Below are 24,396 nucleotides of genomic sequence, written 5' to 3'. Positions count from 1 at the left end.
TTCTAAGGGTCGGCTACTATTGACCGACCATACAGGACGACTGCGCAGAATACGTGAAAAAATGCGCCAAGTGCGAGGAGTTCGGCCCCCTCCACCACACAAGGCCCGGAAGAGCTGCACAACATCATCTCCTCATGGTCGTTCGCCATTTGGGAAATAGACATTATCGGTCCCTTTTCCCTGGGAAAAGGACAGACCAAGTTCCTCCTGATGGAAGAGGGCCAAGCACATCTAACCATGAAAGTCAAAGCCCAACACTAGACCATGAAGAGCGTCTAGACCAAGATGAACGTCTAGCTAGAAGGATGGAGCGTCTAGGACGTGAAGAGGAAAGGCTACCCATGGAGCGTCTAGGACCTATCACAAGGTCAATGGCTAAGCATATTCAAGCCCAATTGAATGAAGCCACGGATGGAAGAGAGAAAGCTTTGTACATGTTGCATAAAGGCCCATTAGGGGTGCTTAGTAATTAGAGTAGTGTAGAAAGCATATTTGAGTGAAACATTCTAGAAACTCTCTAGGTTTGGCCGGTCATGAGCACATGGCACATGGCTTTGTGATTTGCATTTAATTTGATTTTTTTTTCATTAGGCATTAGCTTAAAACTTACGGCCAATTAGCTTATAAATAGGGAGGCCTACACCTTGTATTTGCAAGTTTATTGTGAGTAAAGTTATGCTGCCATTTTGTGCCAAGCTTTGCTTCTCCCTAGAATTCTAGGCTCTAAACTTCATCTCCTTCACCTCTCCTTGGGTTGGCCGAACCTCCCTAGCTTCATACACTTCATGCACCTTCAAGATCAACACCACTCTTAGGAGGATCTTGCTCACACACCTTCATAGCTTCCTGATAGCTGTCGTTTTGCTGTCAAATTAATATGATTCTAGCGTAGACTTGTCTAACACTAGAGAGATGATAGTATAATTGTGGAAAAATGTCCCCAAGTCGTCTCCCAACGAATCCAATAGTAAAATAAGTTGATCAGGGTTTAAAATCTATCTGCAAGCAATAAATGGTAGCAATAACAATAAAGATAAAAAAAAGGGTTTGAGATAGTTGTGCAGAAAATATAAAAGAGATTAAAATAGCCAAATAAAAAGCGATTGATCCCAAGTTCTTCCACCATTGAATTCTTCACAGGTTCTCTAAAGAATAATCTTTTCTCAATCCTCCAACAGAGCTAAACCAGATTGAACATGCGCCGATCTGACTCAACTGAAACTCACCAGTAAAGCATGCGTCTACTAGTTTAATCAATACCCATTTTGTTCCATGCGTATACTCCATGGGAATGCTTACCTCCTCTCCCTTGAATCATGCGCCCAAGAAATTAATTAGAACCATGCGAACTAACTAAGAAACCAAAGTTTAAGATAAGGAAGACTCTCAATCATGCGTTCAAGTACAACCTCTCACAAAAACTAGTTTTCCAGGAGATTAGACAATAAAAACAAATGCTATAGAGAATTAAAAATCGAAACTTTTATTGAACAAAACCTCAGAACTCAATCGGAAATTACAAAGGATTCAACCAAAAAGGTTTAGCCTTCCATGCGGAGGCAAAACTAAAAGAATTACTAAGAAGAAAATAAACTAAGAAAACCCTATGAAGCTCTCTCTTCTCTCCTTGATGCTTGTGTCCTTTAATAGGCTTTTCTGCTCCAATGATCTTGGGAAAATATTGCAGTTTAGATTTTGTAAACAGTTTCCACTTTCCATAATTCTTTTTATTTTGCAGAAGATTTGCTTCCAATTCTGTTTCTGGAATCTTGTAGCTTTTATTTTCTCTTTCTTTTCCTCAAAATATTTTTTCTGTTTTGGTTCAAGAAGCAACTTGGACTTTTGCATATTTGGCCCATTCACAAAGGTAGATGCTTGCTTTGGATAATTTACTCTAAAAACACAAAATTAACAATAATAATAGTTAAGGCCCAAATAAACCCAATTATAAGAATATTAATTAAAACAATGGATTTATTTATTATTATAGTCCAATAATCTATGATTAAGGCTATTGTGTGTGAATAAATATATGCTCATCACTTCCGCACCACTTTTTCTTACATGATTCAAGAAGACCTTCATGAAATGCCATCATTTGGTATCATGAGCTATGGTTCTTCAAGATGAGTTGCTTTTGGTCTTTCATTTTTAGTTCTTCTTTGCTTTCATATTGTTCATCTTATTTTCCATAATTGTCTTGCTGTTTTTTACATTTAATTGTTTTGGTGTGCTTTGTGGAAGATCCAACCGAAGCACTTTTGTTCAATTAATCTTGAACAAGTTCTTGTGCAAATTGTGATAGGATTCCATACACCTTTGAGTTGCTATTTTCTTTTAGGCTTTTGAGTCTTTATTGCTTTCTTATTTGGTTCATATTATGCTTTTGAGTCTTTAATTTCTGAATCTTATATGTTTTGTCAAGTCATGTTCATCCACAATGTCAACAATTCTTAGTAGTCCTTTATTTGGCTTGATTGTTTCTTGATTTTGGGTATCTTTAATTGCTTTGAATCTGCTGTTCTTTGATCTTTTGGTGCCTTTTTAATTTTAGTTTGAGTTCATATTGTGTTTAGATCCTACACAATTCTATTTCCCAAATTTCCATTGTGTCTAAGCTTTGGTATCTTGCTGTTTTTGTTTCCAGTTTCAAGAATCCCCTGTTTCAGATTTTCTGTGCTGACTGTTTTGATCCAGAAAAATATTTTCACTCATAGGAAAATTTTGATTCTCTGGAATTTGCAATTTTGAAGTGTTATAGAAAGGGAAAAAAAAAAAGAATTAGTCCAAAAGAATCAACAGAAAAAAAATGATAAATCTTTTAAAATCAGTGTGCAAATCTGAGGCGCTACAGCTGACGTAACTGAACACCAAAATTGCAAAATTTATTAAAAAAAATTGGTGCATGCGTTTTGAGTGATTCCAAAGCCAGATTTTAGCTAAGATCTTGAATATCTTGCATATCAAATTTCAGAATCATATCTTAAAAACACAGCTCAGCATAAATTGGGGAAAAACACGTTTCTGGCCCACAACATTTTCCAGTGGTGCTGTTTTTTTATTTGGTCATCTAATTCTAGTGCTATTCTTAGGATTCTTTTGTGTGCCTACCTTTATTTTGGTACCTTTTATTTGGTTGCTTAATATTTCTTGGACCTCTTTCTAGTTGTCATAATCTAACTCCTTTTGGTGGTACTGTTTTATTCAATTAATTTGTTTCTTGCTTTTGTTCTTTGACCTCTAATTTGGTGCTGGAATTTATTTCTCCTTTGGTGCTTAATTGAATGGAAACTTCACTTGGGTAAGGTCTAGTCTTTTGATAGGTGCTGGAATTGGAGAATTAAAACCTACATTCTAAGGGGAAACAAAGCCAAGGCCGAAACAAGCATTCTTGAAAAAAAACACTACAAACACTTGGAGGATCAACAAGCAAAGACAACAAGGAAGTGCACTTAGCAAAAAGGGGATCAACAAAGGGAGTTTTTCTTAATTTCCTTACAACTTAATTTGTGTTAATTACCTCTTAATTACGTTTTAGACGGTGAGTGTGTCTTCAAGGGCTCAAAGTGTCCAAGAAGCCTCACCTAGGGCCGACTAGTATAGAATTCTTAATTAGCAATTGTTAATTGTTTGCAATTGCCTTTTCTTTTGCTTAGTAGTGACGCTTTGCATACTTATTTTGTGTTAAACCGACTAGCTTTGTTAAATTAGTTAGCATACATTGTTTTCTTGCATTGAAAAACAAGTTTTGATTTCTCAACTTAATTGTGTTCTAAGTAGTTTACTAAGAGGAAGTTTTGTGTGGAGACATTGAGGGATAGTTTTTGGCTAAGGCAAAGGCTTGGTACTTAAGTAGTCCTTTGTGACTCACCTCCCTTACCTGGAAAACTACCTTCTTTGACTTTCCTAAATTTCCTCAAGGTAAAACACTTATATACACAAAAACTTTAGCCATGTCTTCTACTCCTCACTCTCCAAAGTCTATTGAAAGTGAAGTCAAATCTATAAAATCTCTTTTAAAAGAAGTTTCACAAGCTGTAAAAATGATTTCCTTTAGACAATTGGAGAATGAGAATAAAATCAATGAATTGGCTAAAGCCCAAGAGGAGAAATCCCAAAAATCACAAAAAAAAAAAAAACTCATACTCATACTCATGCATCTAGGAGTAATGAGTCTCTAGGGGAGGGAAGCCTTAGAATTAATGACTACTACCAACCACCCCCTAGAAGGAATAGGCAAAGGGAGCAAGAGGTGCCAAGGGAAACTAGAGTAGACCTACCTCATTTTCATGGAAAGGAAAATGTAGAAATCTATCTAGATTGGGAGATGAAGGTAGAGCAACTCTTTGCTTGCCATAGGGTAAGTGAGGAATGTAAAGTACCCTTAGCCGCCCTTAGCTTCCAAGGGAACGCCATGTATTGGTGGACCTCTCTCGAAAGAGAAAGGCGTCTTCATAGGGAACCTCCCATTACATATTGGAATGACCTTAGGGGAGCCCTAAGACGCCGACACATACCTTCCTACTACCATAGGGAGTTGATGGACAAGCTCCAAAGACTCCAACAAAAAAACATGAGTGTGGAAGAGTATAGACAAAAAATGGAGCTCTACATGATGAGAGCCTCCATTAGAGAAGAGGAGGATACCACAATAGCTAGGTTCCTTGGTGGCCTATCACTTGAGATAAGAGATAGAGTGGAGCTCTTACCTTACCAAGACTTGAATGATTTGGTTCAACTTTGCATTAAAGTTGAGCAACAAATTTTACGCAAAACATCAAGTCAAAAGGTGAGCCCTTACTCTAACTTTTATCCCAAGAAAGAGTTTAGAAGGGAGGGTAGTACATCAAAAGAAAAACCAAAAGAACCTACCAAACCTTTTACCAAAGAAACATTCACCCCACCCATCCGAGCTAGAGATGTCAAGTGTTTCAAGTGCTATGGTAGAGGGCATGTGCAAGCACAATGTCCAAACCAAAGGACTTTGTTTCTTAAGGGTGTAGACGAGTACACTAGTGGCGAGGATGAGCCTAGTGAGAGAGAGAGGAGGGGGGAGAGGATGAGAGGGTAGCTCCACTAGAGGGAGAATTGCTTATGATTAGGAGAACCCTCAACAATCACCCTAGCACATCCATTGAAACACAAAGAGAGAACATATTTCATACAAGATGCAATGTTTTAGAAAACATATGCTCTCTCATTGTGGATAGTGGATCTAGTTGCAATTGTTGTAGTGCTAGGATGGTGGAAAAGCTTAAGCTACAAGTAGTTCCTCACCCAAAACCTTATAAACTTCAATGGCTTAATGAAAATGGGGAACTACATGTAGACAAGCAAGTGGAAATCAAGTTTTCCATAGGGAACTACAAAGATGAGGTTTTATGTGATGTAGTACCTATGGAAGCTTGTCATATTTTATTAGGGAGACCATGGCAATTTGATAAGAAAACCTTGCATGATGGTCTCACTAACGAAATTTCCTTCACCCACAAGTATAAAAAGTTTATACTTAGTCCTTTACCACATTCTCAAGTGGTAAAAGACCAAATACAAATGAAGCAAAAGAGGGATGAGGAAAACAAAAAAAAAAAAAAAGAGCGCTAGAAAAAGAGAAAATCCTTAGGGATAGGAAGGCGTGGGAGAAAAGTGTTCCTTCCCACAAGGTTGGTCAACAAGAAAAGCCTCTTGAAAACGTTTTTGAAAATTTGCTTCTTGTTGAACAACCAAGCCTTATCTTTTGTAAAGGAGCACTTACATGCACTGCCACAAGTAGTGAACTTATGAATTTACCTCCTCAAATAGAAAATCTTTTAAGTGAATTTGAAGATCTATTCTCCCATGAGGGGCCCATTGGGCTTCCTCCTCTTAGAGGGATAGAACATCAAATTGACTTCATTCCGGGGGCAAGCCTACCAAATAGGCCTGCTTATAGAACCAACCCCGAGGAAACAAAGGAGATAGAATCACAAGTTCAAGACTTGTTGGAGAAGGGTTGGGTTCAAAAGAGCCTAAGCCCTTGTGTTGTACCTGTCTTGTTGGTGCCCAAAAAGGATGGAAAATGGCGCATGTGTTGTGATTGTCGAGCAATCAACAATATCACCATCAAGTATAGGCATCCAATCCCAAGGCTTGATGATATGCTTGATGAATTGCATGGGTCAACTCTATTCTCCAAAATTGACCTTAAAAGTGGATATCACCAAATTCGAATCAAGGAGGGTGATGAGTGGAAAACCGCTTTTAAGACCAAATTTGGATTATATGAGTGGTTGGTGATGCCCTTTGGGCTTACTAATGCCCCAAGTACATTCATGAGGCTTATGAATCACACCTTGAGGGATTGTATAGGTAAATATGTAGTAGTTTATTTTGATGATATCTTAGTATATAGTAAAACCCTAGAAGACCATCTAAGTCACCTTAGGGAAGTTCTTCTAGTGCTTAGGAAAAATAGTCTTTTTGCAAATAGGGATAAGTGTACCTTTTGTGTAGATAGTGTAGTTTTCTTAGGCTTCATAGTAAAAAAAAAGGGGGTGCATGTAGATCCCGAGAAAATCAAAGCCATCCGCGAGTGGCCAACTCCACAAAATGTAAGTGATGTAAGAAGTTTTCATGGGTTAGCTAGCTTCTATAGAAGGTTTGTGCCTAGTTTTTCTAGTCTAGCTTCTCCTTTGAATGAACTTGTTAAAAAAGATGTTGCATTTTGTTGGAATGAAAAGCATGAGCAAGCCTTTCAAAGGCTAAAAGCTCAACTCACCAATGCACACATTCTATCTCTCCCAAATTTTTCCAAAACTTTTGAGATAGAGTGTGATGCATCGGGGGTAGGCATAGGTGCGGTTTTGTTGCAAGGTGGACACCCCATTGCTTATTTTAGTGAAAAACTCCATGGTGCCACCCTCAACTACCCCACCTATGACAAAGAGCTATATGCTCTTGTGCGAGCCCTAAAGACTTGGGAACACTACCTTGTGTCCAAAGAATTTGTCATCCATAGTGATCACGAGTCTTTAAAATATTTGAAGGGCCAACACAAGCTCAACAAGAGACGTGCTAAATGGATGAAATTTCTTGAACAATTTCCTTATGTAATCAAATACAAGAAAGGAAGCACCAATATAGTGGTCGATGCTCTTTCAAGACGGCATACACTCTTTTCAAAATTGGGTGCTCAAATTCTTGGATTTGACCACATAAGAGAACTTTACCAAGAAGTTCAAGAACTCTCATACATCTATGCCCAATGTCTACATAGAGCGCAAGGAGGTTACTATGTGTCCGAGGGATATCTTTTTAAAGAGGGAAAACTTTGCATTCCCCAAGGGACACATAGGAAACTCCTTGTCAAAGAATCACATGAGGGGGGACTCATGGGCCATTTTGGAGTTGATAAGACTCTAGATCTTTTAAAAGCAAAATTTTGTTGGCCACACATGAGGAAAGATGTCCAACGACATTGTTCTAGATGCATCTCATGTTTAAAAGCAAAGTCTAGAACAATGCCGCATGGACTCTACACCCCTTTGCCGATTGCAAATGCTCCTTGGGAAGACATTAGCATGGATTTCATTTTAGGACTTCCTAGGACTGCAAGAGGCCATGACTCTATCTTTGTGGTAGTGGACCGTTTTAGCAAAATGTCCCATTTTATTCCATGCCACAAAGTAGATGATGCTCAAAATATTTCTAAACTCTTCTTTAGAGAAGTGGTGAGACTCCATTGTCTCCCTAGAAGTATAGTGTCCGATAGAGATCCCAAGTTTATAAGCCACTTTTGGAAAACTCTTTGGGGTAAACTTGGAACAAGACTACAATTTTCAACTTCTTGTCATCCTCAAACGGATGGGCAAACCGAGGTAGTCAATAGATCTCTTGGAACTATGCTTAGGGCTATCATGAAGGGCAACCACAAATCTTGGGATGAGTATCTTCCCCACATTGAATTTGCTTACAATCGAGTGGTTCATAAGACTACTAATGCTTCTCCTTTTGAAGTAGTATATGGTTTTAATCCTCTCACACCCATGGATTTGATACCTCTTCCTAATCCACAAGATTTTGTGCATAAGGAAGGAGTAATCAAAGCTGACTTTGTAAAGAAAATGCATGAGAAGATTAAACTCCAAATACAACACCAAAATGAGAAGTACACAAAATACAACAATAAAGGGAAGAGAGAAATAATTTTTGAGGAAGGAGACTTAGTTTGGCTTCACCTTCGCAAAGATAGATTTCCAACTCAAAGGAAGTCCAAACTAAGTCCCCGAGGTGATGGACCCTTTCAAGTCCTCAAGCGAGTCAATAACAATGCATATAAATTGGACCTACCTCTTGAATATGGAGTACATGACACTTTTAATGTAATTGACCTTTCTCCATTTGTAGGTACCAATGACGATGACGAGCTGGATTTGAGGACAAATCCTTTCCAAGGGGGAGGGGATGATGAAAGAGGGCCAAGCACATCTAACCATGAAAGCCAAAGCCCAACACTAGACCATGAAGAGCGTCTAGACCAAGATGAGCGTCTAGCTAGAAGGATGGAGCGTCTAGGACGTGAAGAGGAAAGGCTACCCATGGAGCGTCTAGGACCTATCACAAGGTCAATGGCTAAGCATATTCAAGCCCAATTGAATGAAGCCACGGATGGAAGAGATAAAGCTTTGTACATGTTGCATAAAGGCCCATTAGGGGTGCTTAGTAATTAGAGTAGTGTAGAAAGCATATTTGAGTGAAACATTCTAGAAACTCTCTAGGTTTGGCCGGTCATGAGCACATGGCACATGGCTTTGTGAATTGCATTTAATTTGGTTTTCATTTCATTAGGCATTAGCTTAAAACTTACGGCCAATTAGCTTATAAATAGGGAGGCCTACACCTTGTATTTACAAGTTTATTGTGAGTAAAGTTATGCTGCCATTTTGTGCCAAGCTTTGCTTCTCCTAGAATTCTAGGCTCTAAACTTCACTTCCTTCACATCTCCTTGGGCTGGCCGAACCTCCCTATAATCATACCTTTCATGCACCTTCAAGATCAACACCACTCTTAGGAGGATCTTGCTCACACACCTTCATAGCTTCCGCACCACTTTTGCTTACATGATTCAAGAAGACCTTCATGAAATACCATCAGGTATGGGCGAGGCCGAGACCCACCTGGCTGCCCGAGACCTGGTCTACCTGACCGAGACTTGAGAGATTTGGCCGAGATGACGAGGCCGATGGCCTACCTGGCCGAGACCTTAGAAGACTTGGCCGAGACCACAAGGCCGACAGTCTACCTGGTCGAGACCTTAGAAGACTTGGCCGAGACAACTGAGACCAGGGAAATCTGGCCGATGGCCGACCCATACCGGGGAACTTGGCCGACGGCCGACCCCTATTATCATTAACGCTCAAACCAAGGTCAGTAAAGTTAATCCATCATTAAGAATTAGGTAATGCAATACCTAAGCAATAAGGTATGTCATTTATTACTGTTCACCTACCTCAGAGTTGACCACCCGCTTTACTGACTTGAGCGTCGGAGTGCCTTCGCAGGTACCCCCACCATCCGGTGTTCACCCGAGACCGAGTGCCGAAGGAGAAGTAGAAGGACGAGAAGAATCACAGCTCATCACCCAGTCACCTGACCGACCGAAGGAAGGAGAAGAAGACTTCAATAGTTCTCTAGGTCCATCTCCCTAGTAGGAAGATTTCCCAATACCTTATTCGGCTAGTGCTCAACAACTGAATTTTATTTAGTAGGTAGGTTTGAGAAAAGTAAGGTGTGTTGTGCAATGTGAGTGACGCGTAGCATTGTTGTTTCTGTTTCAATTGAACACTATCTTCTTCGTATTTAATTTCATCGTAATGAATACGACTACGTTCATTGTACAAGAACCAAAAGGACTGCATTACATGTGTTTGCTTCTATGCGTGCCTCTGCCTCTCTGTCACAAACAATCACACAGAATACTACCCTCGGTACTTTCACACTCTTACTTTGCGTATGGATCAGGTACTGTCACCAGAAAAAAAGTTTTCAACTCACTTATCATGGTTTATTATTTAAAATGTGTTTCGATGAATATTGGAAGAAGAATTTTGTGATTTTTTGCATTTGATTTTGTGAAAGGAAATAGAGTAAATAAGAAAAGAAAATAAACAAGTTTAAAAACTAAATAGATAAAAAGTTAAATTAAATTTTGAGTAATAAGTAAATATTTTTTATTATTATTTGGTTTTATTAAGTTTTGGGGAAGTAAGTTAGGGAGTTTGTAAAACTACCATTATACCTTCACTACCATGTAACCCTGTTTCATCAAACCAGTACACATAGCTGATAAATTACTCAGCATATTTGTTAGTTCCGCACAAATTCCCATTTTAATACCTGAATTTTTTCTTTATCAAACTTTGACTTTTTTTTCTAGTTGATTTTTTTTTATGGATTATAATGATGTTGAAAGAGTTGAATTCTTTTCTTGAATCAATCTAAAAAATATTCATCCATTTTTTTATTAAAACTTTTTTCATTTATAGAGTCAAAGACTTATTAAAGTATGAGGTATTGGAAAATAATTTACAAAAATCGTGGATTAATTTACAAAAAAGTATGAGGTATTGGTTTCTAGGATTCTCACCAAAAATCTCGGACATACATCTACAAAAACATTCAAGGAAATTGGGAGGTTGATCTCCTAGTGGTAAATCTCTTCAAAAATCGATGACCATAGATCATTCTTTGGACGATATGAGACTTTAGAGTTAGATCTCCTCAAAATCAATTACTAGAAATCATCCTTCGTGGGATACTCCTTCATGGCTGACTACTTATGTCCAATCACTTATGCCTGACCTCAAGTCGAGTAGGCAAAGACCAATCAGGATAGTACACATTCCTCCATCCTCAAGTCGAGTAGGCAAAGAGATTTATCCACCAAAAAATTCGAAATAAATTAAGTTGTGTTTAATCGATTTATGGTCGTGCACAAAAAAAATAGATCACTCATTTTCATAAGTTGAGTCTAAGGCTTAAAATCATATTTTCGCTGAGAGACTGTCCAAATTTGTTTTATGGTGCTCTACTTATTTAATTTTTTAATGGTTGAGGTCGATCGATCAACCTTTTAATACGAAAATGTTAGGATTTAGGTCGAAACATTTTTGTATGACAACTGTCAGTGCCAGGATTTAGGTTAAAGTCTTTTTTATGTCAACAGGAAATGTTAGAATTTAGGCCGAAGCCTTTTTTTAAGTCATTTGGTTGTGTCATGAATTAGGCCAAAACCTTTTTTATGTCACCTAACGGTAACAAAATTTAGGTTGATAGCTCATGTCCTTAAAGTCGACAAGCAATGTCAGAAATTAGACCAAAACTTTTTTTATGCAACTGTCAATGCCAGAAATTAGGACAAACCCTTTTTTATATTGATTATCCAAAAATATAATAGATCAAAACTGAAAAAAAAAACACAAATTCGTTTTCATAATAATAAAATTTTATAAGCAATATATAATAAATGGAATATGTTTAATCTAGCTAAGAAAATCATGAGTTCTTAGTAAAAATTAGAATGAAATAAAAATACCTCGTCAAATTGATGAAATAAAGCAACTGTGATTCTTGCTCCATCTCTAAACACTTTTGTGCGTCCAAACACCTTTGTGCATCATGCACACCAACATCTCCAAAGCTATCACCGTTTTTTAGGTTACTTATCGGACATCACAAGTTAAAAAATGATTTATCATCTCACAAGGAAGAATTCTCACTAAAGAGCCTTTTTCATTTTAATATTTCTTTTTCCATCGTAGCACTTTGTATCTGGTTCCTTCTGACGTTATTGTTTTTTTTTAAATAGACTGTAGTTTTTGGGTAAAATATGCAACTTTATCACGTCGTTGCTTGTTTTTCTAAGGTGTTTATTGTGAAAATTGAGGAGTCAAGACCAATTTTACCTATCGCACAGTATATATGTTAATTTGTTCAGAAGCTTCTTTAAGTATAATGATGTTTAAAGAATTTATATCTCTTTAAACTAGTAAAAAAAATCAATTCATTTCTTATCAAGTTTTTCATCTTTATAAAACTCAATACTTCTCACCATATATAAATATTGAAAAACGATTTACAAAAATCGCATATTAGTTTATCAGTTCCTAAAATTCTCATCAAAAATTTCAATCATACTTTTAAAAATGTGTTAAAAAAAATTGAGGAACCGATGTATTCAAAACTGATTACTAAAATCATAATTCCAATGATAAAAGACTTCAAAAACCAATGATTATAAATCATTCTTCAAAAGATACCTTTTATAGTCAACCACTTATTCCCACGATATCTATATGGTACAGTTTTAATCAAGGATCACTTTTTTGCCACCAAAACCAAATTGAAGTGTGGTTTATATAACCATCACTCATATTTTATAACCTCTCTTGTTTACCTTCGGATGGTAACAAAACATTAATGAGTATTGGTTAATAGTTAAAAGTGAATTTTCTTTAATAAATAGTACATACATGTTTGTTTGTTTTTTCACTTTTCATGATTTCTTATAATATTTTAAATTTGTAATTAAGTAATACACACAATAACAACAACAGTAAGAATAATAAATCTCGAATATATTATTCAAAACCGTGGGTTCCAATACTTCTATCTAGAGAGTATATGTAATAGTACAAGATCAAACTATTGATCATAAGCGCAGCCACAAAATATAGTTTTTAATCTAAATTCTCATAATACATTTTTTTATTAAAGTTTATTAAAAAATTTATTTATAATAGATTTATTGCATAAAATATGATAGTTGAGTAATTATGTGCTTAATTTTTTGTTAATATAAAAAATATATTTAAAAATATGCTTATATGACTTTTACTTTCAATTGAATATTAAATTAAATATATGAATACAATATTTAAATAAAATGGTAATTGATTTCAGTGTTGAAATCCAAATTGTTTTTCTGGACACAACATGAACTACTAAGTTCAATCAAACCACTTTAAGCAGTACATGGTTTTTAGTTTAGCATATTATGTTTAGCGATTATGTAAATATAAACGGAAGAATATTAAAGGTACGGACCAAGCCGGTTCTTTGAACAGACCACGGAGAAAAAAAAAAAGTGTGTGCTGATATTTTATTTTTTGAATAATAGAAAATTTATGATATTAAAATAAAAGCTTTAATTTTTATTTAAATAATATTTAAGATAATTCAACATTATGTTTATCTTTAATAATTATTTATGTAATTGTTAGACGAAAAATTAATATTAAGATATAATTAAGTTTTAGAAAAAAAAAATTATTTGTAAATTTAAATTTTTTAGTAATTTTTTAAATTAATTATATATTAACATTAAAATTAAAGCTGTTATAATAAGACGTAATTTTCTCTTAGTTAATTAAAAATAAAATATATCAATATTTACTAAATTAATATTTATCCTAATTTAGTTATAAATATTAAAATTTGTATTTTTAATGAATAGACAAAAAAAAATAATGAATATAAACATTTTAACTATTCAATAAGCAGATACCATCCGTGAATTTAATTTTGCAAAATTTATATTTTTAATTACTTATAAAACTAAAGTTATTTTTAAAAGAAAATTTAATTTTTTATTTTAAATATGAAAAAGTAAACTCTCAGATATTTTTTTGAAGGATGCTCATTTGATAGTAGAACATATCTTTTTGGGTGGTTGAGAGTGGAAAAGTTAGCCACCATTTATGGCGTCCCACTTTCTAGGTCAAAGAAACCCCTTTTCTCACTTTTTTTTATTCAGATTATTTTTGTTTAAATTGTAAATATTAAAACTTACTTTTCATCTCATAAAAGTGTTATTTTGATAATTATTACAGTAATTATGTAAAAGAAAATAACAATCTTACAAAACAAACCGTTATTATTAATATCATATTAAAATTATAATGACCGTTCTCTTAAATTTATTTTGTACTTACTTATTTTTTTCACAACAATTTATTGACAGTAATTTTTTAGATCAACGTTAACAACACATTCTCTAATATATATATATATATATATATATATATATATATATATATATATATATAACACGTCTTTCAACATAATTTTACTATTAATTAAAAATTGATAAAAAAAGGGTCATTAACTAGAATTAAATACATTAAAACTTTTAATTTTCAATAAATTCAATAATAGGATAAAATAAATTTTAAAAAAATAATATACAAATAGTACCCGCAAATTATTTTTTATATTTGTATTTGTAGAACTGTAATTTTGTAAAAGTGGTAATCTCATTTTTTTTATATTTACATTCTCCCCTCGAGATGAAAAATGATATTCTCTTGACAACATATATGAAGTTATTTTCTAATGCATTGATCACTCCTATTTTTACTTATTTTTAAATTCTTTTGAACTTTCACATCAAATTGAAATAATTTCAAGAAATAGTAAAATATAACTAAACATATATTTTACAATCTAAACATGTTTTTATATGTAACAAAAATGTCCATATTACCATGCTTTTAAAGAAATTATTATATTTTTTAGACCGTTGTTTTAAGTACTTTTATTAATTACTAGAATGATAAATGATGTTGTATTATTTTTTTAGCAAATATTACAGGGTTATTTAATAGTGCTAGCATTCTGGATATCATGGTTAGGGAGGAACATGATATTCTTAATTAGATTATAGATGAGTTTGTTTGTTTCACTCTTAAATCGGTTAGGATTTTTTTCTTGGAACCAAGAGTTCCATGTGGTTGGGGTAAATCAATTTGGTCTTCATCTATTCTGCCTTCAAAAACTTTAGTATGCTGGAAAGGTATTCATTGGCGGCTTCCTACATATCAACATATTCAGAATAGAGGTTTGCATATATGTTCTATGTGTATGTTTTTTGAAAAAACACGAGGAATCTATTCAACATTTATTTGTTGAATGTTCTAATGTATTGCATATTTGAAATTGGGTTCAACAGAATTTTCTTACTTCTCATTTCTCTAATAAGGATGATCTTCTTTCTTTTATTAAGAGTGTGATGATAGTCCTTTGGTTAAATTGATTAAGCTTGTTGTGATAACTTTTTTTTTCTATTTGGATGATATGACGTATGAGGAACTATGCTAGAGTTTAGGATAAGATTGAGGTTTTAGGGCTATTTCGGTAATTAAAGACTTAACTTGTCTAATGGGAAATTCGTCTAAAACTTCAATGAAGAATGATATGTTAGATGTTTTTTTTAAATAAAAGTTTTGATGTTAGGCATCAATATGCAACTTGACATCTCAGCTATGCTGACACCTAGTAACAACAATCATTTGTAATCGCATGAAAAAGTATTATTAAAAAAAATAAAAATAAAAAATATGGGGGGACTAGTTCAAAACTCATATATTAACAAGAACGATACAAAAGTATACTATATCTATTCATAAATAATTGTAAGAACAGACTAGATGGTAGTCTATTATACCAATGAAAAGATTCTCTATGAATAAATCCTAAATTAGCCAACTTACAGCACGCACATTCCCTTCACGTGCTGATAAGTTAGCTAATTTAAGATTTATTCATAGAGAACCATTTCATTGGTATAATAGACTTCCATCTAGTTTGTTCTTAGATTTTTTTATGAATAGATATACTCTACCTGTGTATTGTTTTTGTTAGCATATCAGTTTTGGTCTAGTCCTCCCATATTTTTGTATTTTCTTTCTTTTTTTCTTTTTTTAATATTTTTTTTCATGTGATGGTATTGTTGTTGCTTGAGGTGTCAGTCTAGCTGAGATGTTAAGTTGGATAATAATGCCTAACATGAAAGTTATAAAAACAAATAAATTATTCCAAATTATTAATTACTCTTTCTGTTTTTTAAGTGTCATATTTTTAGAATTTTTTATTTTAATTTAACAGTTGTTTATATATAGTTTAAAATGATAATTATATTTTGTGATTTATATTATTACCTTACACGTAATTTTGTATTAAATTATATATATATATATATATATTTTGTAGTGCAGAAAAAATCTTATAAATATTTTATTAATATCAATAAAATTTATTATATATTTTTTTCATTAGAAATAACTTAAACATACTTATTGATACTATAGTATTCAATAATAGTAACTAAGAAGGAGGATTAATAATAATAATATTTTATTAGATATTTTTAACTAGTTGATTTAGTAAATTATACCAATCCGTCAAATAATTGTGATTGGTTTATGTGAATTAATTAAGATAGTCAAACACTGACCTTATTGTTTTTTTTATTCTGTATTACAGGATTAAAAGGATATTTTTGTAAACTGAAATTTAATAAAAAATATTATATTTTTTTGTAGATTCTATTTAATATTTAACAAGTCACAATTCTATTTTAAAGTTTTCTAAAAAAATGTAATTAAATATAAATTGTTTATTAAAGTTAATGTATTAGAGAATGTTATGAATGCTCATCAGTCTATAATGGCTAATCAAAGAAGGTTACAGTCAGAATTGTTTATTGAAAGTGCTGGACACATTTGAACAAGACTTGGGATATGTATTCATCTCTTAGATAATGGTGGGTAGAGAAATTTATATTTTGATAATTTTTTTAATAATAATATTAAATATAGGAGTCCATTAATATTTTTTTAACAAATAATAATTAAGTAAATAGTTATTAACCAAATATATTTACTCAATTGCTTTTTCTTAGTTATTAATTATGGATGCAGTGATCTCATATACAATTTCCTTCAGAACTCCTTTCTCTCTTTGGTCATTCTTCTTCTGGATTTTTCATTTTTGCACCTCCTCTTCTTAGTACCATCTTTTATGGCATGCATTCCACTTTTTGACCATTTGGCTTTGAATTCTTCTAGTGTCTTTTTCGTTCAGACCTGTAAAGTTCAACTCAGTTTTTTTATCTTATTACATTCAAACCCTTGTCCCGTAGTCCTTTAACGTGAACCAAACATAAAGACAAAAACATTTATTTACATTAATTAGCTAATTAAACACATGAATTAAAACGAACTACTTTTATATAATATTTTCTGTAATATCTTTCACATCCTCTGATAATTTTTCAAAACTAGTCATGAAAAATATTAGAATCTTAATAATATCAATATAGATATAAAATTACTAGTTACATATATTAGTAATTTATGCTGTTAATTAAACAACCTAAAATTCCAATCTAGTAGCACTTTTATATTATAAGGTTGAAACAGAAAACATAGGACAATATTATATATAAAAAAATTCTTTATAGTGCATTTTTGTTTCATATTTCCTTAGACATAATTTATTATATGTAATAATGATAAAAAGAAAAATAATATATGATACAAAATATTACATGTGTAACATACCTGGTGTATGAACAGAAGGAAGTTTGATATTTTGTGTGACGCGGGATATTATTTGATATGTTGGGAAATGCGGATATTTTTGTTGAAGACCAATGAGCAGAGTCGGTCGGCTTGTTCACAAACTGCTTCTAAAACATACATCTAAAACCAACTTAACAAAGTCAATAATTTTTTTTTATATAATATCTATTGACCATTTTTTATTTATTTTTGAAATAAAAAATATTTTTTGCTCAGAAATTGTGACATTAATATACACTTGAGAAAAATATGTGAGTGGAAAAAGGGTATTGGTCTTGGGTACCCCACCACCATCGTAATCCCATACGTTAGTTGAATCAGCAATGCATGAAAAGTCAACTGTCTTTGTCCAAACCCAACCCTTATCTCCTGCACCTGTCCTACATAAATTAAACCCACACCCCTGAATCCTCCTTTTCCAAATTCACACTCACACCAACACCATCACCAACACATCAAAGCCAATATGAAACTAACCTGGTCACCCGAGAGAGCTTCCAAAGCATACATCAACACAGTCCAATCTGTAAGCATAGATTATCAAATCAATTCAAACTGTTGCTTCTTCATTTATTATTTTATTAATTATTCATTACCTTCAAGTGTTGTGTTGTGTTAGTAATTTTGTTCGGTCGTTTCTGTGCAGTGTCGGGTTTCAAGCGAATCAGGAGTGGCGGAGTTCATTTCCGCGATGGCGGCGGGGTGGAACGCGCAGCTCATCGTGGAGACGTGGTCGCAGGGAGGACTTATTGCTACCAGCATCGGGCTAGCCGTGGCGCGGTCGCACACGTGCGGACGGCACGTGTGCGTGGTTCCCGACGAGCGCGCTAGGTCGGAGTACGCCGAGAGAATGGGCGAGGCGGGCGTGGCTGCGGAGATCGTGGTGGGGGAGGCGGAGGAGGCGATGGGGGGCTTGGTCGGCGTGGACTTCTTGGTGGCGGATTCCCGGAGGAAGGACTTTCCGCGCGTGCTGAGGCTGGCGAAGTTGAGTAACAAAGGCGCTGTGTTGCTCTGCAAGAACGCGAATTCGAACTCCAAGGGTTTCCTATGGCGGAGCCTGGTGGCGCAGGGTTCTTCTCGGCGCGTGGTTCGTTCGGCGTTTCTTCCCGTGGGGAAGGGACTGGACATGGCATACGTGTCTGCCTCTGGAGGTAATAGCACTGTACGTAGATGGATTAAGCATGTTGATCAACAATCAGGGGACGTGCATTTGATTCGGAGATGAACAGTATATTTTGTGTTTTGTTTTGTTCAGTTCTTCCTTTTTGTAAATACAGTTTGTGCTGCTGCATGTATGATGGATATGTATACACATATTAGAAAAGTAAAGGATGATGTTTAAACATGTTACACCGTGAGAAGGAGCTAAAACTAGTTGTTATTCTCTCTTGTAACATGATGAACTTCCGTGTGTATCGCAGACCATTACATTTATTTCTTTATTTGTTTAGAAAATGATAAACATTAGTTTTTCCTCTTTCTGTTCTTTTCTCTTATTTGCATTAGTCTTTGGTGGTCTCTTGTTTGGTAATGGAGGAAAGCCTCGAGTCTTGTCAAACAGTTATACATTTTGTGAGGTCATGGGTTGACTTTATTTATATGGTGAAATACTCTTAACATTGATATTTGGAGTTAATGAAGAAAATCACATATACTGCTAGTTCACAAAGAGACGAGAGCGTTAATAATAAAGATGAGTTGAATATGCAGGATTATGATTAATTATGGAATAGAATTAGAAACAGAAGCAGATGAATAAAAAAAGGGGGGACACTAGTTATGATCAAGGAGATAGAACTTTTTTATTAGAGAAGTTTTGACACTTAAGATGCAATGTCCAATATTTGTCATGAAAGTCGTGGTTTCGTGTGCTCAACTTTGGGTATCCACAACACAAACAACTTTTCACACATTAGACATAATGACTATAATTGGCAATAATATGTATCAGAAAATATGAATACATTTGTAATTTGAGTGGTTCCAAAGTATGTAGTGTAGTTGTTAGGAGAGTTTTCTTCACTTTGTTAGGATAATTTAATTGGCCAATTCTTGGATCTTCATGGGATTGGATTCTCACCTTTCTCGCTTTTGCACTTGAGCTTGAGTTTAGAGGGTTGTAACCACATCTAATGTCGACGAGAAATATATATTTCATGCTCTAAGGTTGCATTTGATCATACTTGTACCAGAACAATTTTCGTAACTATTCCTATAAATTCATGTTATAAACATGCTTGAATTCAACCTCTTTTCATTTAGTCAATAATAAGAATGATATTCTTTTACAAAAATTTATTCCTTACTCAAAGTTACATGATGTTTTACTTCATAAAGTTTGACATAACATTTTTTCAATGTTCTTGATCGGGTAAAGAGATGTTTCTACAGGGGTTGGACAAAATCCTAATTAACTTAAGTGTAAATGTTATGGTATTTATTGAGAATGAAACTTATTTCATTTTTAAACATAAAAGATGTCTCCTATTAAATGACATTTATTTCACATTGATATAGAAGAAGACTTATGTCATTTCTAAACATAAAGACGTGTTTTATTAAATGTCATTTATTTCACATTGACATTGGAGAATATGATGTTATATGTAAAATTATTAACTTTGCTAAAGCTAGCACATTGAGATTTGAGTTTGTTTGTTTATAGTGAGATGTTATTTTAGGTTCTGGTTAATTATATATTAATCTTAATTAATATTATTTAATTCTTAAAGTTTGGGTTTTTTTCAACCAATTGTAAATATCAGATGTATATATACTCTTATTTTTTGTTAGCATTTGGGATAGTTTTATTGAATCTTTGTTAATGATTAATAGACCTTATAATTGACTCTTTAGATAAATTGCATTTCATTTTAATAGAAGATCATATTAACTAATATAGTCTCTTAGAGTAAGTCAAGTAGGCAAAGAAGTTTATCTAACTGAATGGCTGTAAATAAATTACAATGTAAGTTATTAAACAAAGTTTCATTCAATTCACCTAAGTTTTTGAAAATGCTAGTTAAGAAAAAGAACTTATGAGTTAGAATATATAAGCTAATTGAAACTATTTTTTTATGCTTTAAGTTTAAAACAAGTTAGTTTATGACAACCACTAAAAAGAAAACATGCTAGTTCAAACAACCAAAAAAGAAAAAGACTATCACAAAAAAGACTTTAACTTAAATTGCCTCTAGAAAATGTGAGCAAAGTTAGGTTGATTTTGCCTGATAAGGTCAGTTTTGATCGATGAAGGTCGGCTAAGGTTGGCTTGTTGCCTGATAAGGTAATTTTTTGTCGATATTACCTGATAAGGCCGACTTGTTGTTTGATAAGGTCAATTTGACACCTTGAGCATTTGGGTTATCTTCATTAAAATAAAATAAAAATGGTGCTGATACATGCAAATGAATAGTGCATTTGCTTCAGGTAACATAAATATTGTTGTGCCCATAACCATAAAAATAAAATAATTATTACGAAGTGGACTTTAAGCCTAACGCAACCCCATAAAACCGGCTCATGAGGTGAGATTTGTACCCACTTATATACTCCAACACACCCTCCTCACGCCGAGACTACCAACTCGTGCGTGGAACAACATATTATGGGTGGTCCGATAACGGCCTGATAGCGGGTGGCCTGATAAGCCCACCAAACACTTGCTAGGATAGGCTCGAAATGACTTTGATACCATATAATGAAATGGACTTTAAGCATAACTCAACCCCATAAAACTAGCTCATGGAGTGAGGTTTGCACCCACTTATATACTCCAACAATAATAAAAGACATAGCATATGCAAGAACATTTTAAATTTTATTTACCACTTTATCAGCGTGGAGTCTGATCTTTAGTGCCTCGTGCATTCGACACTACTCCCTGGAATTCCTCAATTAGTGTGAAGGCAAAGGGTTGGAGAAGCGTTGATTATGGCGAGGTGCGAAGAATTTTCTGCTCATTGTTCAAGGTTTTTCTCTGGGAGAGGGACTCTTATGTGACGAGGATGTCATTTCATCTTCTTGCTGAAAGCGTGGATTCGCTTGTTGATTACACTCATAACAAGTTCGTTAGTGTCGTTAGGGCTTGCGGAGGTTGCCATTTGCAACCAAACACCCCATATAGATGGCCTTCTAGTCTTCAAGTGCATGTTTAGGTTTTTTCATGATTTTGTATTGTGTTATCTTGTGGAGGTAGACAAATTTTGCAATGTTATAGTTTAAAGCTTAAATCACCCCAAGTTAAAACATTCATAATTGAGTTCTTTTGTTTATAGTGAGAGATGTATTTTATAAGATTGTATTTTATAAGTCCTAGTTAATTAGTTGACCAACTAAGATGATACAATGCCTTAACCTTCAATACTTAAGAAATAAACTAGAGAATATTGATTGAAGAAAAAAAAAATGTGAGAAGTGAGTTAATAAAAATTCTTTGAATATAAGAAAAATACATTAATGTAGATAGAGATTCTTTTTAAAAGTAAGAGAAATATTAAATAAAATATTTCTTATTATAAAAATTTGTAAAAGAAGATTTTCATCACAAATTATAATCATAAGTAATTTATTATCATTTTAGTATCTTTATATAAAAAATATGTGTTTTTCATGTTTGCATAGTGTTCTTACCAAAAATGAGCTTGGGGAGTACAACTCGGTGAGGACTGCATGTTCCTTGAGAAACAAACTTTTAGTTGGTCTCCGATGAGAGGGGGAGGTTCACCTGCAAAAGACTCTCTGATGCTTAAGTCAGTAGGAGCACAAAGATGGTAAGTTCTTAACTTTATAAGACTTAAGAGTATGAGATAATATATAATGTACTTCCTGGAGAGTAATATTTATAGATTAATCAGGTAGTATTATCTAAGTGGACCGTTGTGAGTCCTTTGCATTAGCCACATAAATGTTATTCATTATTCCAAAAATAGTCGTTCATCATTTAAGGCCCATTGAATAGGCCGTTTTACTCATGATGGTCATTGATGGCAATAAAGGCTCGGTTAAAGATGCATACAATCACTCGAGTTTTTTGGCATTCCCGATCTTATGGTCGGTACGTACTTAAGCCCCCCAGCTCAGAAGCCGAAGTGATAATCTGGTGATGAGTAACCAAAGGGTGAATGAGTTCGATTTGGACCCGTTTGAATTTAGTGTAGGACCATTGATTTCGATTTCGAGTAATGTCTGTTAATCGGTTCAATATTGATAAAGTTTTGTCAATGTTCGTGTTTGAACTCGGATACATACTTAATTGTACAACTTTGCCGATGTTCATTTTTGAACTCAGATTAGTATTGTTGATCTAATGACCGTTTGGTCTTGGTGAGCTATCTTACCATTTGGTCTGAGGTAGCAAAATATTCCAATGAAGACGTTATTCAAAATCATAATCAAGGGTGCCTAAAAATAGTTTTTAGAAAAATGTTATAAATAGATGCTTCAAACTTTAGAGTTGTTCGATCAATAACATCCGAATTTGACATGCATGAACTACAAACACATAAATAGATGGACAAATGAAAGATAGATATTGAGAGAGAGAAGTAATGACACATGATCGATTATGAATAAAACATATCAGTTCTTCAATGGTTTGCGGATGAGGATGATGTGATAGATTGACTTCTCATCAAAACCATAAATCTTATGGTCCGGGAAAAGTTTTACCCAGTGTAACATCCCTAATTTTTACCCATAAACTGCTGATCAAGACTGCCAATATAAAAACTACTGATGATCAGTAGTTGGTCTCCGATGAGAGGGGGAGGTCCATCTGCAAAAGACTCTCCAATTCTTAAGCCAGTAGGAGCACAAAGATGGTTAGATTTTAATTGTATAAGAGTTAAGAGTATGAAATAACATATAATGTACTTTCTAGAGAGGGAATATTTATAGATTAATCAGGTAGTATCACATGAGTAGACCACTATGATTCATTTGGATTAGCCACATAAATGCTATTCATTATTTCATAAATAGTCGCTCATCATTTAAGACTCATTGAGTATACCGTTTTACTTATAATAGTCATTGATGACAGTAAAGACTCGGTTAAGAGATGTATACAGTCACCCAAAATCTTTGAACATTCTCAATTTTATGAGTGATACGTACACATATAAAACTACATTTTGAATGTTAATTTTTCTTTACTTTTTCTATTCTCACTTTGTTATGTTATTGGATGGACAAGTAAGAATTATAATCAATATCATGATAATTTTTTATTTACGAGTGTAGAATCTAACCATCGCTCTTTTGCCACAACTAACCAAGGAAATATATAACAATTCAATATTAAATGCATAGATGCCAAACAATTTTATAGATTCCTTATTGTTTTACTACCTACAAAGTTATAATTATAATAGCTTGTTTTTTTAATTAATCTTAAATAAGTAGTAATGTTGAACTTACAATAAAATAAATACAATGAATTGTGATGTTTTCCATAGTGTATTTAATTGACATAAGTGATATGGCGGACATTCTTTTAAATGAGGACAAGCATCAATGCCACCTTTAAAAAAATAGAAATTAAACAAAAAGTTTCTTATGATCAAAATTTAAAATGCTTATAATTTTAGAAAAGAAAACAAATATTTATTAGATTTTCAAAGCGCTAAATCCAAGTTGCGAGGTTATATATATATATATATATATATATATATATATATATATATATATATATATATATTATGCAATGAAACGTTAAAACCTCATTAATTAGGATATTTTAATCCATTATCTCAGTCAGATTCTCCTTATTACATCAAGTAAGTATAATAAGTCAAAAAATTATAATAATTATCAATAATTATAATCAATGGCAAAAGAACAATACTACATACTAGTCTTTAAAAAACTAAAAAAAATCATGAAATAGAAATCATTAGAGATCAAAATAATTAGTTGTAATAGTAACTAAATTAGAGACCATTTAGAAACTAAACAAAAATGGTTTCTATTATTGTTAAAATACTTTCTAAATTGG

The 24,396-nt window shown here is 33.5% G+C and overlaps 1 protein-coding gene across 1 annotated transcript; it reads left to right on the top strand.

The window, feature by feature from the left end:
- Positions 1 to 17,780: 17,780 nt before the first annotated feature.
- On the top strand, positions 17,781 to 18,880 carry LOC137810511 (uncharacterized). The gene is made up of 2 exons (XM_068611841.2): positions 17,781 to 17,925; positions 18,046 to 18,880. Exons 1-2 carry the CDS (start codon positions 17,866 to 17,868, stop codon positions 18,622 to 18,624), a joined length of 639 nt encoding a protein of 212 aa, XP_068467942.1. The 5' UTR covers positions 17,781 to 17,865; the 3' UTR covers positions 18,625 to 18,880.
- The last annotated feature ends 5,516 nt before the right edge of the window (positions 18,881 to 24,396 follow it).

Source organism: Phaseolus vulgaris, chromosome 2 (genome assembly GCF_051622355.1).
Source record: "Phaseolus vulgaris cultivar YP4 chromosome 2, ASM5162235v1, whole genome shotgun sequence".
Taxonomy (NCBI): Eukaryota; Viridiplantae; Streptophyta; class Magnoliopsida; order Fabales; family Fabaceae; genus Phaseolus; species Phaseolus vulgaris.
This window is presented reverse-complemented; position numbering and strand designations above follow the sequence as displayed.

What these genes read in the sequence shown, in the direction of transcription:
- LOC137810511 (XM_068611841.2), top strand. Translation starts at nt 17,866, where the DNA reads ATGAAACTAACCTGGTCACCCGAGAGAGCTTCCAAAGCATACATCAAC. An exon ending in ACATCAACACAGTCCAATCT is followed by an intron (nt 17,926 to 18,045) that starts GTAAGCATAGAT and finishes GTTTCTGTGCAG; the next exon opens with TGTCGGGTTTCAAGCGAATC.